This window comes from Saccopteryx bilineata, chromosome 3 (assembly GCF_036850765.1).
Source record: "Saccopteryx bilineata isolate mSacBil1 chromosome 3, mSacBil1_pri_phased_curated, whole genome shotgun sequence".
Taxonomy (NCBI): domain Eukaryota; kingdom Metazoa; phylum Chordata; class Mammalia; order Chiroptera; family Emballonuridae; genus Saccopteryx; species Saccopteryx bilineata.
Window position 1 is genome coordinate 262,335,001 of NC_089492.1, and position 16,498 is coordinate 262,351,498.

General features: G+C 51.9%; 1 protein-coding gene across 2 annotated transcripts in view; it reads left to right on the forward strand.

The window, feature by feature from the left end:
* Positions 1 to 2,097: 2,097 nt before the first annotated feature.
* The window catches only part of BMP8B (bone morphogenetic protein 8b), a 33,607-nt gene continuing 19,206 nt past the window's right edge, over positions 2,098 to 16,498 (forward strand). For both annotated transcript variants that reach the window (XM_066269561.1, XM_066269562.1), the window contains exon 1: positions 2,098 to 2,813. In XM_066269561.1, coding sequence (XP_066125658.1) covers positions 2,480 to 2,813 — 334 coding nt within the window. In that variant the 5' untranslated portion in view covers positions 2,098 to 2,479. The remainder of the gene's footprint in view (positions 2,814 to 16,498) is intronic.

Sequence of the window (16,498 nt, forward strand, 5' to 3'; positions counted from 1 at the left end):
TGGCATGACAAAGGGGTCACTGTCTTGGCTGGAGCCCCCAGGACAAGGCACATATGAGAAGCAATCAATGAACAACTAAAGTGCTGCAACTATGACTTAATGATTCTCATCTCTCTCTTTTCCTATCTCTCTCTATCTCTCTCGCTCACTAAAAATAAAATAAAAAGCTTAAAAAAATAAAGGAAACCACACGTGCTGATGAAAAGAAATGTCAACAGCAGGAAAGGCGAAGGGCCCCAGGGAGTCTCATGTGACTGAAATGGTGTGCACACCTTTAGTGGCTAGATAAGACTGTGAGGAGGGGTCAGCAGCAGGGACCAGGTGGTGGGTGCCAGACCACTGAGTGCTGGGCACTCAATCACACAGTGCCCTGCTGGTCCCCAAGATGTGACCTTCAAAAAATCCCAATAGTTATAGTGAAATGCATTTGGGAGATATCGAATTAAAGCTGAGCAGGTTTCTTTACAGGACTTCTCAGAGCTTACAAAATGCTGATTGCATTAGGGCCTTCCTGGGGGAGATGCAGTAAACATTGTTTACCAAACTGCTTTTTGTAGGAAACCCCTCAAAAACCTCAGTTTGGGAAATTCTGCTTTTAGCAGTGAAAGGCCATAGATATCAGATTTTTACTGAGAAATACGGTCTGGGAATGAGGAGTAAGGAGGTTCGGCAATAAGATGAGAATGAAGGAGGACCGTAGGAAGCCTATTACAGCTGTCCTGGGTGGAGAAGACTGCGGACCACGTGGTGTAGGAGGGCTGGGAAGGCTCAGGAATTTAGGAAGCATTAGAAGGCAGTCAGTAGACCAAACTGCCACCACAAAGGAGGGACTGCATCGGTTCCCAGGTGTCTGGCTTTGATCATGGCTAATCAGTGACTGGATATAACTTCTGACCTCCAGGAATAGAGTCTGTGCTGGGATGTATTTGGGATTCAGGCATGACCTATGGCACTGAAGTCTCCGGTGGATGAACTCATCACCAGGTTGTAAGTCTAAGAGGAAGAACAGAACTGCGAACAGAGCCCAGGGGGATGCCAGTGTTGCAGAAGTGGGCAAGAAGGGGAAAAGAAGAGAAGCAGGAGAATGGTGTCCTGGGATACAAGGAAAGGAAGTGTTTCACGAAAAAGAAAGCAGTAATCCCTCCACGTGCACATTGCAAGAGCTGTTTTTACCTGTCATATTGGCAGAAATTTATTTATTTATGTATTTAATAATAATACATAGTATTGCCAAGGGTGGAAAACGCTTGAAGGCCTTCACAGTTAAGATGTGCACAAGCAGTTCCCCAGCGCTCAGGAAGCGCACCAGAGCTCCTTGGCAGGGCGGGAGGCGGGTGCGCTTCTCTCTCGCATGGCTGGGTCAGCACGGGGTCCGAAGGGAGCACAGCAACAGCTGGCGCTGACTCCGTAGCCACTGGAACAGCAGAGGTGGTCCTTCTGGAGTGCTGGCAGGGAGCACGCGGGAGTCAGGTGGTTGAGCGCACTGGGAGCAGCGACCAAGCTGGCGTCAGAGAGGGAGAAGCCCCCGGGAATGTGTTCAAGCGGACAGCGGGAAATGCGCCTGAAGGCCGGCCAGGAGCTGCGGTGGGAATCTGGGCCGGTTGTGCGGGCAGAAGAAGGCGCACACTTTCTGAGCCTGGCTGGCACCCGCGGGGCCCTTCCTGACGGGACTGAGACCTTGTTTCGGGTCCGGGGTCCAGCGTACCAAGGGGCTGTCGAGTCACTCGCTGCCCAGAAACAAGACTCGGGATTCCCGCCCGGCGAAGGCGCTCAAAGACACGCCCCGCGGGAGCGTAGGTTCCTGCTTTCTGCAGTCCGCGCCGCTACCCTGGAGTCTCCAGACAGAGGCCCGGGGCCGGACTTCGTGGCCAGCGGCTGCAAGGGCAGCCCAGGACGACCCTGACTGCTAGTATGTGGATCTCTGGTCGGACCCGCCCACCACCCACGACAGCAGGTCAAATCTCCCGGGCGCCACCACCCACGACAACAATTACAATTTTGAGCTCTTCCCGGGAGGTGGGTTGTGTGGCCTTGGCCCCGCCCCGCGTCCCCATTGGTCAGGCCCTGAGGGGGTGGGACCCGAGGTCGGGCGCCCGACCGAGGACGGCCGCGTCCCGGGCGCGGGGCAGAGACCGCGGGTTCGCCTGAGCAGGAGCTGGTGGGTCCGCACCTCCCTGAGCGCCTGGACTGAACCGGCCTCCGCAGCAGCCGGACTGGAGGGCACGGCGCCGACAGACAGATTAGCCGACGGTCCGCAGTCCCCGGAGTAGCCTCTGCCGCAGGTGTTGCCGGCCGCGGCCACCCGACCCAGAGCCGCGACAGGTGCCGTGCTTTAGCGACGGCGCCGCGGCCGCGGGCAACTCCCGCCCCGTCCCGCCAGCCCCAGCCCGCCCCGCCGCTCGCCGTCGGGGGTCCCCTGCCCCGGGCCGGCGGCGAAGCGGATGCGCGCCGAGTGAGTGTCCACCCGGTCCCGCCCACGATGGCCGCGCGCCCCGGGCCGCTGTGGCTCCTGGGCCTGGCGCTGTGCGCGCTGAGCGGCGGCGGCCCCGGTCCGCGACCCCCGCCCGGCTGCCTGCAGCGCCGCCTGGGCCCGCGCGAGCGCCGCGACCTGCAGCGCGAGATCCTGGCGGTGCTCGGGCTGCCGGGGCGACCCCGGCCCCGCGCGCCGCCCGCCTCGGCCCGGCTGCCCGCGTCCGCGCCGCTCTTCATGCTGGACCTCTACCACGCCATGGCCGGCGACGACGACGAGGACGGCGGCCCCCGCGAGCGGCTCCTGGGCCGCGCCGACCTGGTCATGAGCTTCGTCAACATGGGTGAGTGCGCGCTCCGGGGATGGGCGTCGGTGACCGTGAGACCTCCGCGAGAATGCACGTGTGGGGACAGCCACGAGTATTGGCCCCATGGGGAGGAACACCGACTGCAGGAGAGAGAGCACAGCCTTAGGCAGTGGGTGCCACCTGCGGTGAACGAGGAGTCACCGTGTGGTGGGCAGGGCCCCACAGGGGAGTGAAAACTGCCCAGGTCAGGGCGTCCAGGACTGAGGGGTCTGGGGGGGTCGGTGAGCTGTGGGTCAGGTGGGGCAGACGCAGGATCATGAATCCCAGGGGCGTGTGCAGTCACCCCGCCCCCAAACACACGCAGGAATAGGAATCATGTAATGTCAGGTGGACCTGGGCAGTGCCAGGAAGACAGTCGGGTCCTGGGGAGACGGATGAGTAAACGGGCTGGATGTGGTCACTGTGATAAGGGCAGTACTGAAGAGAGGGACAAAGTTCATTGTGGAAACCCAGGTCACATCACCAAAATGACTAGAGCAAAGAGAAGTCAGATGTCCTGAGTCCACAGCAGTCTCTTCTCTGGGCCAGAGCCCCGGAGCCAGTAGGTTGGGTGCAGCTGCCAGGGGATGGGGTGGGGAAGCAGTAGACTCAGCTCAGTGGGGCAGTCTGTGGTCCTGTCACCCATGCCCAGCACTTGGGGCATGGCTTGACATGCAGTGAGTGTCCAGGCCTGTGGAATGGCCTGGTGGGCAGCTTGAACCCCATTGTTCTCCCAAATTGTAGCTTGGACCCCATTGCAGCCAGATCTTGGAGCCATTTACTCTTATTTTTAGATATTTATTTAGAGGGCAGGGCAGGAAGGAAGAGAGATGAGAAGCATCAGCTCATAGTTGCGGCACTTCAGTCCATTGATTGCTTCTGATACCTGCCTGGACCGGTTGGGGGAACCTCCAGTTGAGCCAATGACCCCTTGCTCAAGCCAGCAACCCTTGGACTCAAGCCAGTGATCATGGGATCATGTCGATGATCCCACAGTCAAGCTGGCAACCCTGTGCTGAAGCTAGCTGGAGCCATTTATTCTTAACGCTCTCAAAGATATCTTTTTCCATTACTAAACTCTGTTTACTCTACAGTCGTAAATATTTGTCCCCCATCTACTCTGTCTCCTGTTTGTGGCAAGTGAGGGGTAGGGTTATGGTCTCAGGCACACTCCAGACTGGATCTGGGGACCCAAGGACTACAGGTCAGTTCGAGGTGGGGGGAGAACTGAGGGGCTGAGAGCCGGGAAAGGACCTGGTCCAAGGCCACCAGCCTCCCTTCACCTGCAGCATCGCTCTTAACCCTGCACACAACCCAGTTAATAGCCATGATATTCATCCGCATCTCCCAGGTGGGGACAGTGAGGCTTGGAGAGGCAGTGTCACACCCAGGATAGCACAGCCTCTGTGTGGTGAACCCAGGACAGGCCCAGGTTGTTTGGCCCTATATCTAGTCCTCAAGGACAGGACATTTCTGCTGACAGGAAGGTAGGCTTTCCGGGTGGAGTGAGCTTTCAGAGGGGTTTAGGCAGAGGAACCCAGGGGACAGAGTAAGCAGCAGGTATTATGAGGTCCTCAGCCATTTGCTTCCTGCAGGAGGGTAGGAAGAGGGGACAGCCAAGGAGGCCTCTGTCCCTTCCACCCCAGAACTGATGGTGGGCTGAGGTGGGGGAGTGAGCAGCAGGAGGCAGCAGCTGTTACCTCTGCTGAGAGCCCGATGCCTTCCTGATTAGAGGGCAGGGTGGGGACTAGGGACAGAGAGTATGTGAAACTGAGGCTGGAGCTCTGTCCTTGGGACAAGCTGACCCAGGGCTCAAAACCAAGAAGAGCTGTGCATGGAGTCACCCGGAAAATGCCCCTAAGGGAGCCATCTGTTAGAGTGAGTCACCGCCCAGCCCATGTCCTGCTTCCCCCAGCATCCCCTGGGTCGAGGCGTGCACAGCCCTACTGGGAACGGCTGCTGTGAATCAGCAGGGCCCTGAGCTCAGGGAGACCTGGTCCCCTCCTGACTCTGCTGTGTGATCTTAGGCAAGTCCCTCTCCTCTCTGAGCCTCAGGCCCCTCCTTGTAAAGCAGGGCTCCTAGAGATCAGTGCATCCTCAGAGTTGTGTGATTGGTTGATACGTGGGAGGAGCAGAAAGTCAGCCAGCTCTTTTAGGGTGAACCTGGGCTGGTCACTGCAGACTACGGTCACTCCCAGCTGCTGCCCAGCCCTGGTGTGGACGTGACAGAATTCCCCATGTGTCTTATACACATGTGAAACCCAGAAACAGATTTTAAAAGCCAACCAAAGGTGTTTCCACCTATTTTTAGAATAAAAACTAGCATTTGGAGTTCCATAGCTTTGTAAGTCCTGGTTTCGTCCCTGCAGCACCACATGAGGCTGTTTACCAGCCTCGTTTCATGAGCTCAGGGAGGTTGAATGGCCTGCCCAGAGCCACACAGCAAGTACATGGCATCATCCAGGCTGTGGATTCCAAACCCCAGCTTCTTCCCCTACCATCTCTGTGTGCTTCATTAAGATCTAAGGCCTGTGGGCTCAACAAGCTGGTCCTTGTTCAGTGGAAGCCCAGTGTGGGTGGACCCAGCAGCTGTCAGAAAGGCCTTCTTTATTCTGACGTACTAATTGCACTAGTAGAACTCTCAGTGAGTGTGGTTTTAACTAGTAATTACTTAGACTGATGTGGGGGATTAGACAGACACCTAGCAGGACTCTTTCCTTGTTTGGAGGCCCGGGCCCCAGGCCCCTGAACGACCATGGAGTCTAATAGCAAAGTTGCCGTGCTATCAGCTCCCATGCCCAGACTCCCACACCTGCTGCCTCCTGCTTCACCTCTCCTGTCAGCCCCATCTGGCTCCTGAGAAGCCAGGGCTGGTGCTGGCCAGGTCCCTGACCATCAGTGGCAACCTGTGGGACCCAGTGGCTGTAGGCCTCTCCTAGACCTCTGGCCCATGGGTTAAGCCTCTGTGGCCAGACCTGGTGGCTGTGTCTGGCCCGTCTGTTCATCTCAGCCATGTAGACTCTTGCTTTCTTATGGCCAGAACACAGTAGTGAGGGCAGATACCCACATGGAGCAGACAGAGCCTAGCCCTGCTGCTGCCTGGGCTCAGGAAGGGGACAGCTCTGAGCTGGAGCTAGATTTAGGTTTTTATCCATGTCCCAAGTCAGGCTCCTTCTCTTTTCTGGGCTCTGGTTTCCCATCCATCTATGGTGATGGTGTCAGAAAAATGAGGGGCCTCCCAGCTCTGATCCTGTGGCTCTGTCAGGGGTGCCTTCTCACCACCCCATGCCCTCGGCCCTGGCACAGGCACAGGTGTGACTGGCTGCACCCTGGGCACCGAAGGCCAGCCCAGCCCCTCCTGAGGGAGGAAAGAGGCAGGAAGGATCAACTCTGCTTGTTCCTCCTGAATCCTTCACCCCATGTTAGCGTGGTGACAGGCGCTTACCTGCCAGGTTTAGAAACTGAGGCACAAACGGCACTGCTGGCAGAAGTCCAGCCAGAAATGAATGAATCGTCTTCATTTTTATCCTGACTTTTCCCTGAACCAGACCGATTTCTTCCTGGGGTCTCAGGCAACTGAGGACAGGGTTGTTGACAAACTGAGGTTGTGGATTTGGGAGGAGCAGAGCCCGGTGGGAATGAGGGATCTGGCCGGGATCCTGCTCCGCCCTGTGACTTTGAAGAGCTGACTGTTACTACTTTAAAAAAAATTTTTTTAATTGATTTTAGAGAGAAAGAAATGGAGAGAGAGAGAGAGAAACATCAATTTGTTGTTCCAGTTATTTATGCATTCATTGGTTGGTTCTTTTCTTCTTCTTCTTCTTCTTTTTTTTTTTTTTAACAGAGACAGAGAGAGTCAGAGAGAGGGATAGATCGGGACAGACAGACAGGAACAGAGAGAAATAAGAAGCATCAATCATCATTTTTTCGTGTGACACCTTAGTTGTTCATTGATTGCTTTCTCGTATGTCCCTTGACCATGGGCCTTCAGCAGACCGAGTAACCCCTTGCTCGAGCCAGTGACCTTGGATCCAAGCTTTTGTGAGCTTTGCTCAAACCAGATGAGCCCACGCTCAAGCTGGCAACCTCGGGGTCTCAAACCTGCATCCTCTGCATCCCAGTCCGACACCCTATCCACTGCGCCACCACCTGGTCAGGCTCATTGGTTGGTTCTTGTACGTATGTGCCCTCACTAGGGATTGAACCCGTAACCTTACTGTATCAGAACAACACTCTAACCAACTGAGCTACCTGGCCATGGCCAAAAGTCTGACTCTACATCCACGAGCTCCAGCTTTCTTTGGTTCTTCTCTAGAGAATTCTTTCATTGTTTTCACTAATTCCGTCAACAAATAGTTATATGGTACCTGCTCTGTGCCAGGCAGTTTTAGTTCCTAAGATAGGAGAGTGAACAAAACGAAGTCCCTACTCTCCTGGAGCTAGCCTTGTAGTGGGAAGGACAAATAACAAACACAGGAGTCATGGACACAGGATGGACAGTGTGAGAGTCGACGGGACTGGGGTCGGGGGTCCTGACCTGGGACTTAGAATTTGCGTCTTGACTCTGTCACCTACTGTTAGTGTGATCTGGACTTTCTAGTCCACCTTCAGAGCCTCAGTGTACTCTTCTGTAAAATGGAGACTCTCTCAGGACTCGCCCTATTGGGCTGTGCAGGGATAGTGTGAGATGACACCCAGGGATGCCCACATGCCCAGACCTCCGCATCTGCTCCTCCATTTACATCTCACGGTTATTGTCACATCCTTTATTTATTTTTAACTGATTTTTGAAAGAGAGGAAGGGGGGAGAGAGAAAAAGAGAGAAACATCAATTTGTTTTCTTATTTATGCATACATTGGTTGATTCTTGTATATGCCCTAAATGGGGTTCAAACCTGCAACCTCAGTGTATTGAAACGATGCTTTAACCAACTGAGCTACCTGACCAGGGCTTACATCTTTGTTTAAAGAGAAGAATGAGGTTCAGGGAAGTTAGTTGATTTTCCCAAGGCCACACAGCAGGTGGTCTCCCTGACTACATACCCTCTGCTCTTCTATATGGATGCTGCCTCTCCACCCACCCCGAGGCCTGGCCCATCACTGGGTTCAATAAGTGCCTCTGAATTGGAATTTTATTGAATGTACGGTATGTTGTAAACTGAGAATCCTGTTAAAAATATATCATTGTTTTGGGATTTATAGAACTAATGCATGTTCATTATAAAAAAAAAATTTTTTTTTCAGAGACAGAAAGAGAGAGTCAGAGAAAGGGATAGATAGAGACAGACAGGAACAGAGAGAGATGAGAAGCATCAATCATTAGTTTTTCATTGCGACACCTTAGTTTTCATTGATTGCTTTCTCATATGTGCTTTGATCGTGGGCCTTCAGTAGACCAAGTAACCCCTTGCTCGTGCCAGCGACCTTGGGTCCAAGTTGATGAGCTTTGCTCAAACCAGATGAGCCTGCGCTCAAGCTGGCAACCTCAGGGTCTCTAACCTGGGTTCTCTGCATCCCAGTCTGATGCTCTATCTACTGCGCCACTGCCTGGTCAGGCTAAAAACTTCTTATCATATAAGTTTATTGCAGAATTTCAATATAAAAAACTTCAGACCATACGTTTAAAAACAATATGGAGGCCTGACCTGTGGTGGTGCAGTGGATCAAGTGTTGACCTGGAAATGCTGAGGTTGCCTGTTTGAAACTCTGGGCTTGCCTGGTCAAGGCATGTATGGGAGTTGATGCTTCTGGCTCCTCCCCCTTCTCTCTCTCTGTCTCTTTCTCCTCTCTCTCCCTCTCTGTCTCTCTCTCCTCTTTAAAAATGAATAAATAAAATAAAAAATTAAAAATAAAACAATATGGAATGCCCTAGTAATCCTACCTCCACCACAGAGGAAATCAGCATTCTAACCCTTTGGTCTAGTGCCCGAGTAAATCCTTTATGCATCTTAAAAGCTTACTACTACAGTGACCACATATCCAAAAGTATTCCTCTAAAAAACAAAACAAAACACAACAAAACAAAACTAGGCCCTGGCTGTTTGGGTCAGTGGATAGAGGGTCAGCCTGGCATATGGATGTCCTGGGTTTGATCCCCAGAGAAGTGACCATCTATCTGCTTCTCTTCTCCTCCTTCTCCCCCTTCTCTCCTTCTTCTTCTCCTGCAGCCAGTGGCTCGATTGGCTGGAGGGTTGAGCCAGGGTGCTGAGGATAGCTCCCTTGGTCCAATCAAGTCAGCCTTAGGTGGTAAATATATCGTGGGGCGCATGTGGGAGTCTGTCTCACTATACCCCTCCTCTCACTTAGAAAAAAAAATTTATTATTTCAGTTTTATTGAAGTATAATAGACATATAAAATTGTAAGATATTTAAAGTAGTTATTTGATATATGTATGCATTGTTAAAGAATCCCTGCCCGCCTCCCCCCCCCCCCCCCGCCTCCACCAATCTAACTTAGTAACACATCTATCACCTCACATGTTGATTTTTATTTATTTATTTATTTTTTGGTAAGAACACTTAAGTTCTACTCTCAGCAAATTTCAGTTATATAACACAGTGTGTTATCACCTATAGGCACCATGTTTTACATTAGATCCTCAGACCTTATTTATCTTACGGTTGAAAGTTTGTACCTCTTTCCGTTTCCCCCACCCCTCGCCCCTGGCATCTACTTTTTTACTCTCTGTTTCTGAGTTTGACTTTCCAAAAAAAGATTCCACGTATAAGTGATACTACGAAGCATTTATTTTTGGCTTATTTCACTTAGCATAAGGCCATATACATATCCCAATACCAAATCTCCTTAATTCATTTATTTATTGATGGACACTTAGGTTGTTTTCATATCTTAGCTATTGTGATAATGCTGTAATGACCATGGGAGTGAGGAGATCTTTTTGATATCCTGTTTTTATTTCTTCTGGATTTATACCCAGAAGTGGGATTGCTGGTTCATATAGTGGTTCTATTTTTAATTTAATTTAATTTTTTTTTTAGTGAGAGAGAGACAGACAGAAAGGGAGAGAGATCAGAAGCATCAATTCTTAGTTGCAGCACCTTCATTGTTCATTGATTGTTTTCTCATATGTGCCTTGACCTGGGGGCTCCAGCAGAGCAAGTGACCCCTTGCTCAAGCCAGTGATTTTGGGCTCAAGCCAGCAACCTTGGGCTTCAAGCCAGCGACCATGGGGTCATCTGTGATCCCACACTCAAGCCAGTGACCCTGCACTCAAGCCGGTGAGCCCGTGCTCAAGCCGGCAACCTTGGGGTTTTGAACCTGGGTCCTCTGCGTCCCAGGCCAATGCTCTATCCACTGTGCCACTGCCTGGTCAGGCTATTTTTAATTTTTTGAGGAACTTCCATAAGGATTTCCATAGTGGCAGCACCAATTTACATTTCTACCAATAAAGCACAATGGTTTCCTTTTCTCTATATCCTTGTCAACTCTTGTTATCTTTTGATGATGATACCTCATTGAACTTTTGACTTGCATTTCTTTGATGATTACTGATGCTGAGTACCTTTTAAGCTACCTTTTGACTATTTGTATGTTTTCTTTGGAAAAATATCTATTAATTTTCTGCCCATTTTAATTTTTTAAAATTTTTGTTTATTTTTTTTTTTTTACAGAGACAGAGAGTGAGTCAGATAGAGGGATAGACAGGGACAGACAAACAGGAATGGAGAGAGATGAGAAGCATCAATCATTAGTTTTTCATTGTGTGTTGCAACACCTTAGTTGTTCATTGATTGATTTCTCATATGTGCCTTGACCGTGGGCCTTCAGCGGACCGAGTCACCCCTTGCTGGAGCCAGTGACCTTGGGTTCAAGCTGGTGAGCTTTTGCTCAAACCAGATGAGCCCACGCTCAAGCTGGTGACCTTGGGGTCTCGAACCTGGGTCCTCTGCATCCCAGTCTGACGCTCTATTCACTGCGCCACTGCCGGATCAGGCTCTGCCCATTTTTAAATTGGATTGTTTGTTGTTATTGTTGTTTGCTATTGAATTGTATGAGTCCTTGATATATTTTGGATATTAATTGCTTATCAGATATGTGCTTTACTAATATTTTCTCCCATACTGTAGGTTGCTTCTTCATTTTGTAGATGATTTCCAAAGGTATTTTGTTTCCCAATAGTTGAAAGTAGGTTCCTTTTTCCAAAACCATGTCTGGCCTCCAGGATGGTGTGCCCTGTGGGTCCATGAGGGCTGACTCTTCCTCCCCAAGCCTTTCCTCCTCAGTGTTTTCTCTCCCTTCTGGGGTAAATGATTACTATTGCCCCCAGTTGATAGAGCAAGAAGTTGAATCTTAATTTCTGGGAACCCAGATTCACCGGAGCAGGTGTGGAAGCTGGATGACCGTAGTGAGGAGGGTCAGTACGGAGGTGGAGACCAGACTGGTTAATTGCTCTGGGAAGGGCACACTGGGCTTTCATCTTGGTCCACCATTCAAGGGCGGTGAGATGCTGAGCAGCTGACTTAAAATCTCTGTGTCTCAGTTTCTCGCCTTGACAATTGAGCTAATCTGCCTGACCTGTGGTGGCACAGTGGACAAAGCATCGACCTGGAACCCTGATGTCGCCAGTTTGAAACCCTGGGCTTGCCTGGTCAAGGCACATATGGATGTTGATGCTTCCTGCTCCTCCCCCCTTCTCTCTCTCTCTCTCTCTCTCTCTCTCTCTCGTTTTTCTCCTTTCTTTATAAAAATGAATAAATAAAATCTAAAAAAAAAAACACACCCAAAATTGAGATAATCCCTGTGTCATAGTCATAGTACAGTGGTTAAATAGCTAAGGTGTTTAAAACCTTAGCAAGTGCCTGTCACTGCTCAAGATGGCAGTCAGTGTGGTGAGGCCTGCTGTGTTTATCCACACCCCCTTTACCCCATCATTTACTTAGGGACCTGGAGCCAACTAGTCAAGAGCACAGGTCCAGGATTAGGCTGCCTGGGTAAATATTAACAGAAGTGGGGTGTGTAATGTGCCCAGTATGGAGCCTGGTTCAGGTCAGTTCTTTAAAATGGGAGCTGGTACGTTATTTCCCACCTCTGTGCCTTTGATGAGAACACCCTGCTCCATTTCTGCTTGTCAGAATTCTTCCATTCTCACGTATGTTTTCTAGAAAGTGTTTCTGACCCTCCTTCCCCAAGGTACTCTCCATGGTCAGAGCCCCCGTGCTTCATCGTGTGTGTTAGTCGCTGTCAGCCTGTAGGTTCAGGGGTGCGTCGCCCTCTTCCTCCTCCTCCCCAGGAAGCCACCTGGGAACAGGGACCAAATCTGACTTCGTGCTCCTCCCCCTGCCGTGCAGCCTGATCTCTGTGAGTCAGGCGTTCAGGGTCTCTGGGCGAGGTTGCAGGGAAGAGGGATTAGCGTGGGGCAGAAGCGGGACCAGGTGCAGGAGCCTGGCCTGGCCGGTGGGCGAAGGGGGGCCGGCCTCCCTGTTTTTCTGGAAGCCGACAATGGGTGCAGCACGTCCCTGGGTCCTCTCCTGGGATCCCGCGTCCCTGCAGGGTCCCGCCTGGAGGAAGGTGGCTTCAGCAGGCGTTCTCGGGGCACCTGCTGACAGAAGAACCTTGAAGACAGGTGACCCCATCCCGGTATTGTCACCTTCTAGGGCCACTCATCTGAAAGTCCACGTGAAGGACCCCTAACCTGACATGTGACCTCTGGCAAGTCTCTGCCCCTTCTGGGCCTCAGTTTCCCCATCTATGCAGTGTGGCCCTGAAGGCCTTTCTAGCTCTGGCCCAAGAATGTGCCACCCCCTGGTGTGCTCCTCTGGGGTGAGGCACAGGGTGGGGGGACATAGGGCCCCTTCCTCCCGGGAACACACTCCCCACGGGGAGAGAGCTGTGTCACCCAGACCACATCTTTCTGGAAAGTGCCCACAGCCCGGTTCTCTCCCAGGTTTGAACTGGAGGCATCACGTCCCCCTTGCTCACATCCCCTTGGATCTATTTCTGGCCTTGGCGGGCTTGATGTGGTGGGGTGTGCGGGTGTTCCCTTTTAATTTGGGGTCTGAAGCCGTCTGAGCCCGGACCGGTAATTATGAGTGCGGAGCCATTTATGGAAAGAGCTCTGAAAAAAGTTGGTAATGAGAACTGACTAAAAATACCTCAGCAGCGAAACCCTGGGCCTCCTCTCGGCAGCGCTGAGATTTCTGGTGGGAGGGAGCCCTTCGGGATGCAGAATGGATAGGTGGTCAGTCCTGTGGCTCCCCCGTGGGCCTGCGCAGGCCGTGGGACCTGGGTCTTGTTTTAGGTCTGAAGTGGGCCCCTCGGCCTCCCTTGCCAGCAGAACCAGCCAGACAGGCCCAGCCTGTCCGCCTCCCCGGCCCTGGGGAGGGGGTGGGGGCTGCCCTCCACCTCAGGGCCTGCAGGTCCCACAGGAAAGTGAAAAACGTGAGTGGCTTCTGATGGAGACACACTGTGACATGGGTGCCACTGTCCTGGGGACCAGACGCCCTTAGGAAGAAAGGCCCAGCCTCCCCTCTGGGCCCCAGGAACACAGGGCACTTAATAAGTGGACTGCTGAGAGCCTCCGTGTCCACTTCACAGAGTTGGTCCCTGCCCTCAAATTGCCCACCATCGTGGGGGGATGAACTGGGGACAGGGAACCCTGGGATGGGGAAGGGCGAGACCAGAGGTGGATCTGTGTGGGGTCAGAGGAGGACGAGGGGCTTTTATAGCTGCACTGAGAGGGAAGCAGCCTTCAGGCACAGGATGGGGCCGCCCAGCGGACAGGGAGGGACTTGGAAGGGGGTTGGCAGCCAGAAAGCCTTGGAGCCCATGTGGGCCCCGCAGGGCCAGCTCACAGGGGCGGGAACACAGAGCTGAGCTTAGGCCCCACCTGGGGACCTCGGGGGCTGGGGAAGGGTTTGAGGGCAGGAAGGACAGGCGGACAGCTCAGAAGATTCTCTTAACATCTTCTCTGGCTGGAGAAAGAGGGGGTCTTTATTACTTTTTGCTCAGAAACAAGATAGACTTAGGTCATCTGGGCAACTCTAAATTTTGTCCCAGGCATAAAAATAGCTGAAGCCTTGCTGGTGTCGGGCTGGTGGACACAGGGTGTGGCCTGTGGAGGTGTAGGCTGTCGGTAGCGGGTGCAGGGCCTCAGACGTGGAGCGGCAGAATGTTGATGGTGGTCATGGCGGTGGAGGCAGCCTCCTGCCCACAGAGGCCCTTCCCGCAAACGTGGGACCCAGAGGTTGTTTAATCGGGCTGGAGAAGAAGGCCCAGAGTACCATTAGCACATGGTGATTCATGATTGTTTATTGTTCCGGAAGCCACATTAAGGCAATTCAGAAACTAAATTCGTTTGCTGCTTCCCCAGACAGAAGCTGGTTCAGTGTTTGAACATTTTTGGCAGCTTTTATAGTTTTGTGGAAAATAAACATTTAGAGGTTTCTATTGAGCAAGGCATAGCTTTGTCTGTTCCCCATGCCCAATGAATAGCTTCATGCAAATGGCTTCTCATACTTTTGCCACTGCGTCCTTGGGATTGTCATGTCACAGGGTAAATTCATATGTAATTTTGCTAGGGTATTGCAAGAAGATATTGCCAGATTCCTCTCCACAGCATTCCCACCAGCAATATGTGAGAGTGTTCACGTCCCCTCTTACTTATCTCTCAAAGGAATACTATACTTGACCACTCTGTATACAGCCACCCCCTTTCCCCATTACGCTGAATCCCATACCCTCTCTGTTTTACTTACAGTAGATATGACATCCCCTATTTTACTTCCCCTATTTTTTTGTTGTTTATCTTCTTTCTCATTAGACTGTAAACTCCACGAGTACAGAGACCTGACTTAGCTGTCTAATTTAATTCCCAAGTGTCCTGAACAGAGTCTTACAGGAAGAACTTGATAAATTTGTTGATAAATTGAACTTGATATATTAGAATAAATAAATGAGCAAATGTGTACAGTAATTTAGAAAAACATCATTCTTCACCTTCACCCTTCCCTTCACCCCCTGGCCTTCAAATTTCTGACACGGCTTCCTGACAACTTCACGTCTTGGGACAAAGTCGGGAGATTGCGAGGCAGGTTCATCCTAAATTCCTGTTGGATGGCCAGCCCGCCCAGCGATAGCCTGTTTACAAAGCCCTTTCATAGCCCACGAGGTAAACTGGGCAGTATCTTTCTTCACATTTCACAGAGGAGGAGATGAAGCCAAGAGGGTTAGTACATGCCTTTCTTCACATTTCACAGAGGAGGAGATGAAGCCAAGAGGGTTAGTACATGCCTGGTTGGTGCAGGGTCAGGCCTGCAGTGACCACTGGTCAGAGCACTCCATGCTGCTGATGCTGCCTCACTGGCTAAAGCAGGCTTGAGCTGCATGGTTGACAAGGAGGAAATAGAGAGGCTCATTTCTGCCCTGATTGGGTATTGAACCTGCAACCTTGTTGTTTCGAGACACTGCTGTAATTGAATGAGCTAACTGGCCAGGGCCACGAGTTACTCTTTTTACCTAGTTCCACACTATAGGAAATTTCACCAATTAATGAAAATCATTTTATAAAAGTTCCCCACTGTCTGGTGATTGCGTGGTACAGCCAGGGCTGTGGAGCAACTGGGTAGTTTTTATCAAAACACACAGGATGGAGGCCCTGGCCAGCTAGCTCAGTGGTAGAGCATTGGCCCGGCGTGTGGAAGTCCTGCATTTGATTCCTAGCCAGGGCATGCAGGAGAAGTGCCCATCTGCTTCTCCACCCCTCCCCCTCTCCTTTCTCTCTTTCTCTCTTCCCCTTCCGCAGCCAAGGCTCCCTTGGAGCAAAGTTGGCCCGGGTGCTGAGGATGGCTCTATGGCCTCTGCCTCAGGTGCTAGAATGGCTCTGGTTGCAACAGAGCAATGCCCCAGATGGGTGGAGCATCGCCCCCTGGTGGGCATGCCAGGTGGATCCCGGTCGGGCACATGTGGGAGTCTGTCTCTCTGCCTCCCCACTTCTCACTTCAGAAAAATACAAAAAAAACCCAAAATCCCCCAAAATACACAGGATGGAAGTTTGGAACTCGAGTCAGTTCAGGTGAGCAAGGCGCTCTTGACCCAGAAGGGAGGGAGGCCACACGGCTTGGTGCCTGCGTGGAGCTGGCCAGTTTGTGGGTTGTTCCCTCAGTCCCTGGATCCAACACGAATCAGCATCAGGCTTGCAGATAGAAATTCCCAGGGAGCCCCGATAACCCACCTGTCACCTTCCGGTACCTGGGGACAGATACACATAACGATGCTTTGAGAGTGTGATGAAGGGTATGAGAGATGGCACTCCTTCACTCTCTGTGCCATACCCTGTGACAGCCAACAGTCTGGACCTGTGTCATCCTGCAGAGCGGGGATTCTCACACAGCCTCATAAAGGAGGTGGTCTGTGTGGTCCCTGAATCCACATGGATTGTCACCAGAGTTGTGTGTGTGTGTGTGTCTGTCCAGAACCCTGCCCGCCATGCTCTCTGAAAATGCCACCCTGTGGGCGGACCCTGATGCCACCCTGTGTCTGAAATGCCCCCAGAGGGCATTTACTGCATATCCAGTGCCCTTTCTGATAATGGACATTCTATTTCCTCTCTGCCTCAGTCTGGGGATGAAACACTCATCTCCTACCCAAACATGTGTGCCCGCTGGCCCCACCCAGCACAGCTGTTCGCCCGTCCATCACTGGACCAGGTTCACACCACGAGGAC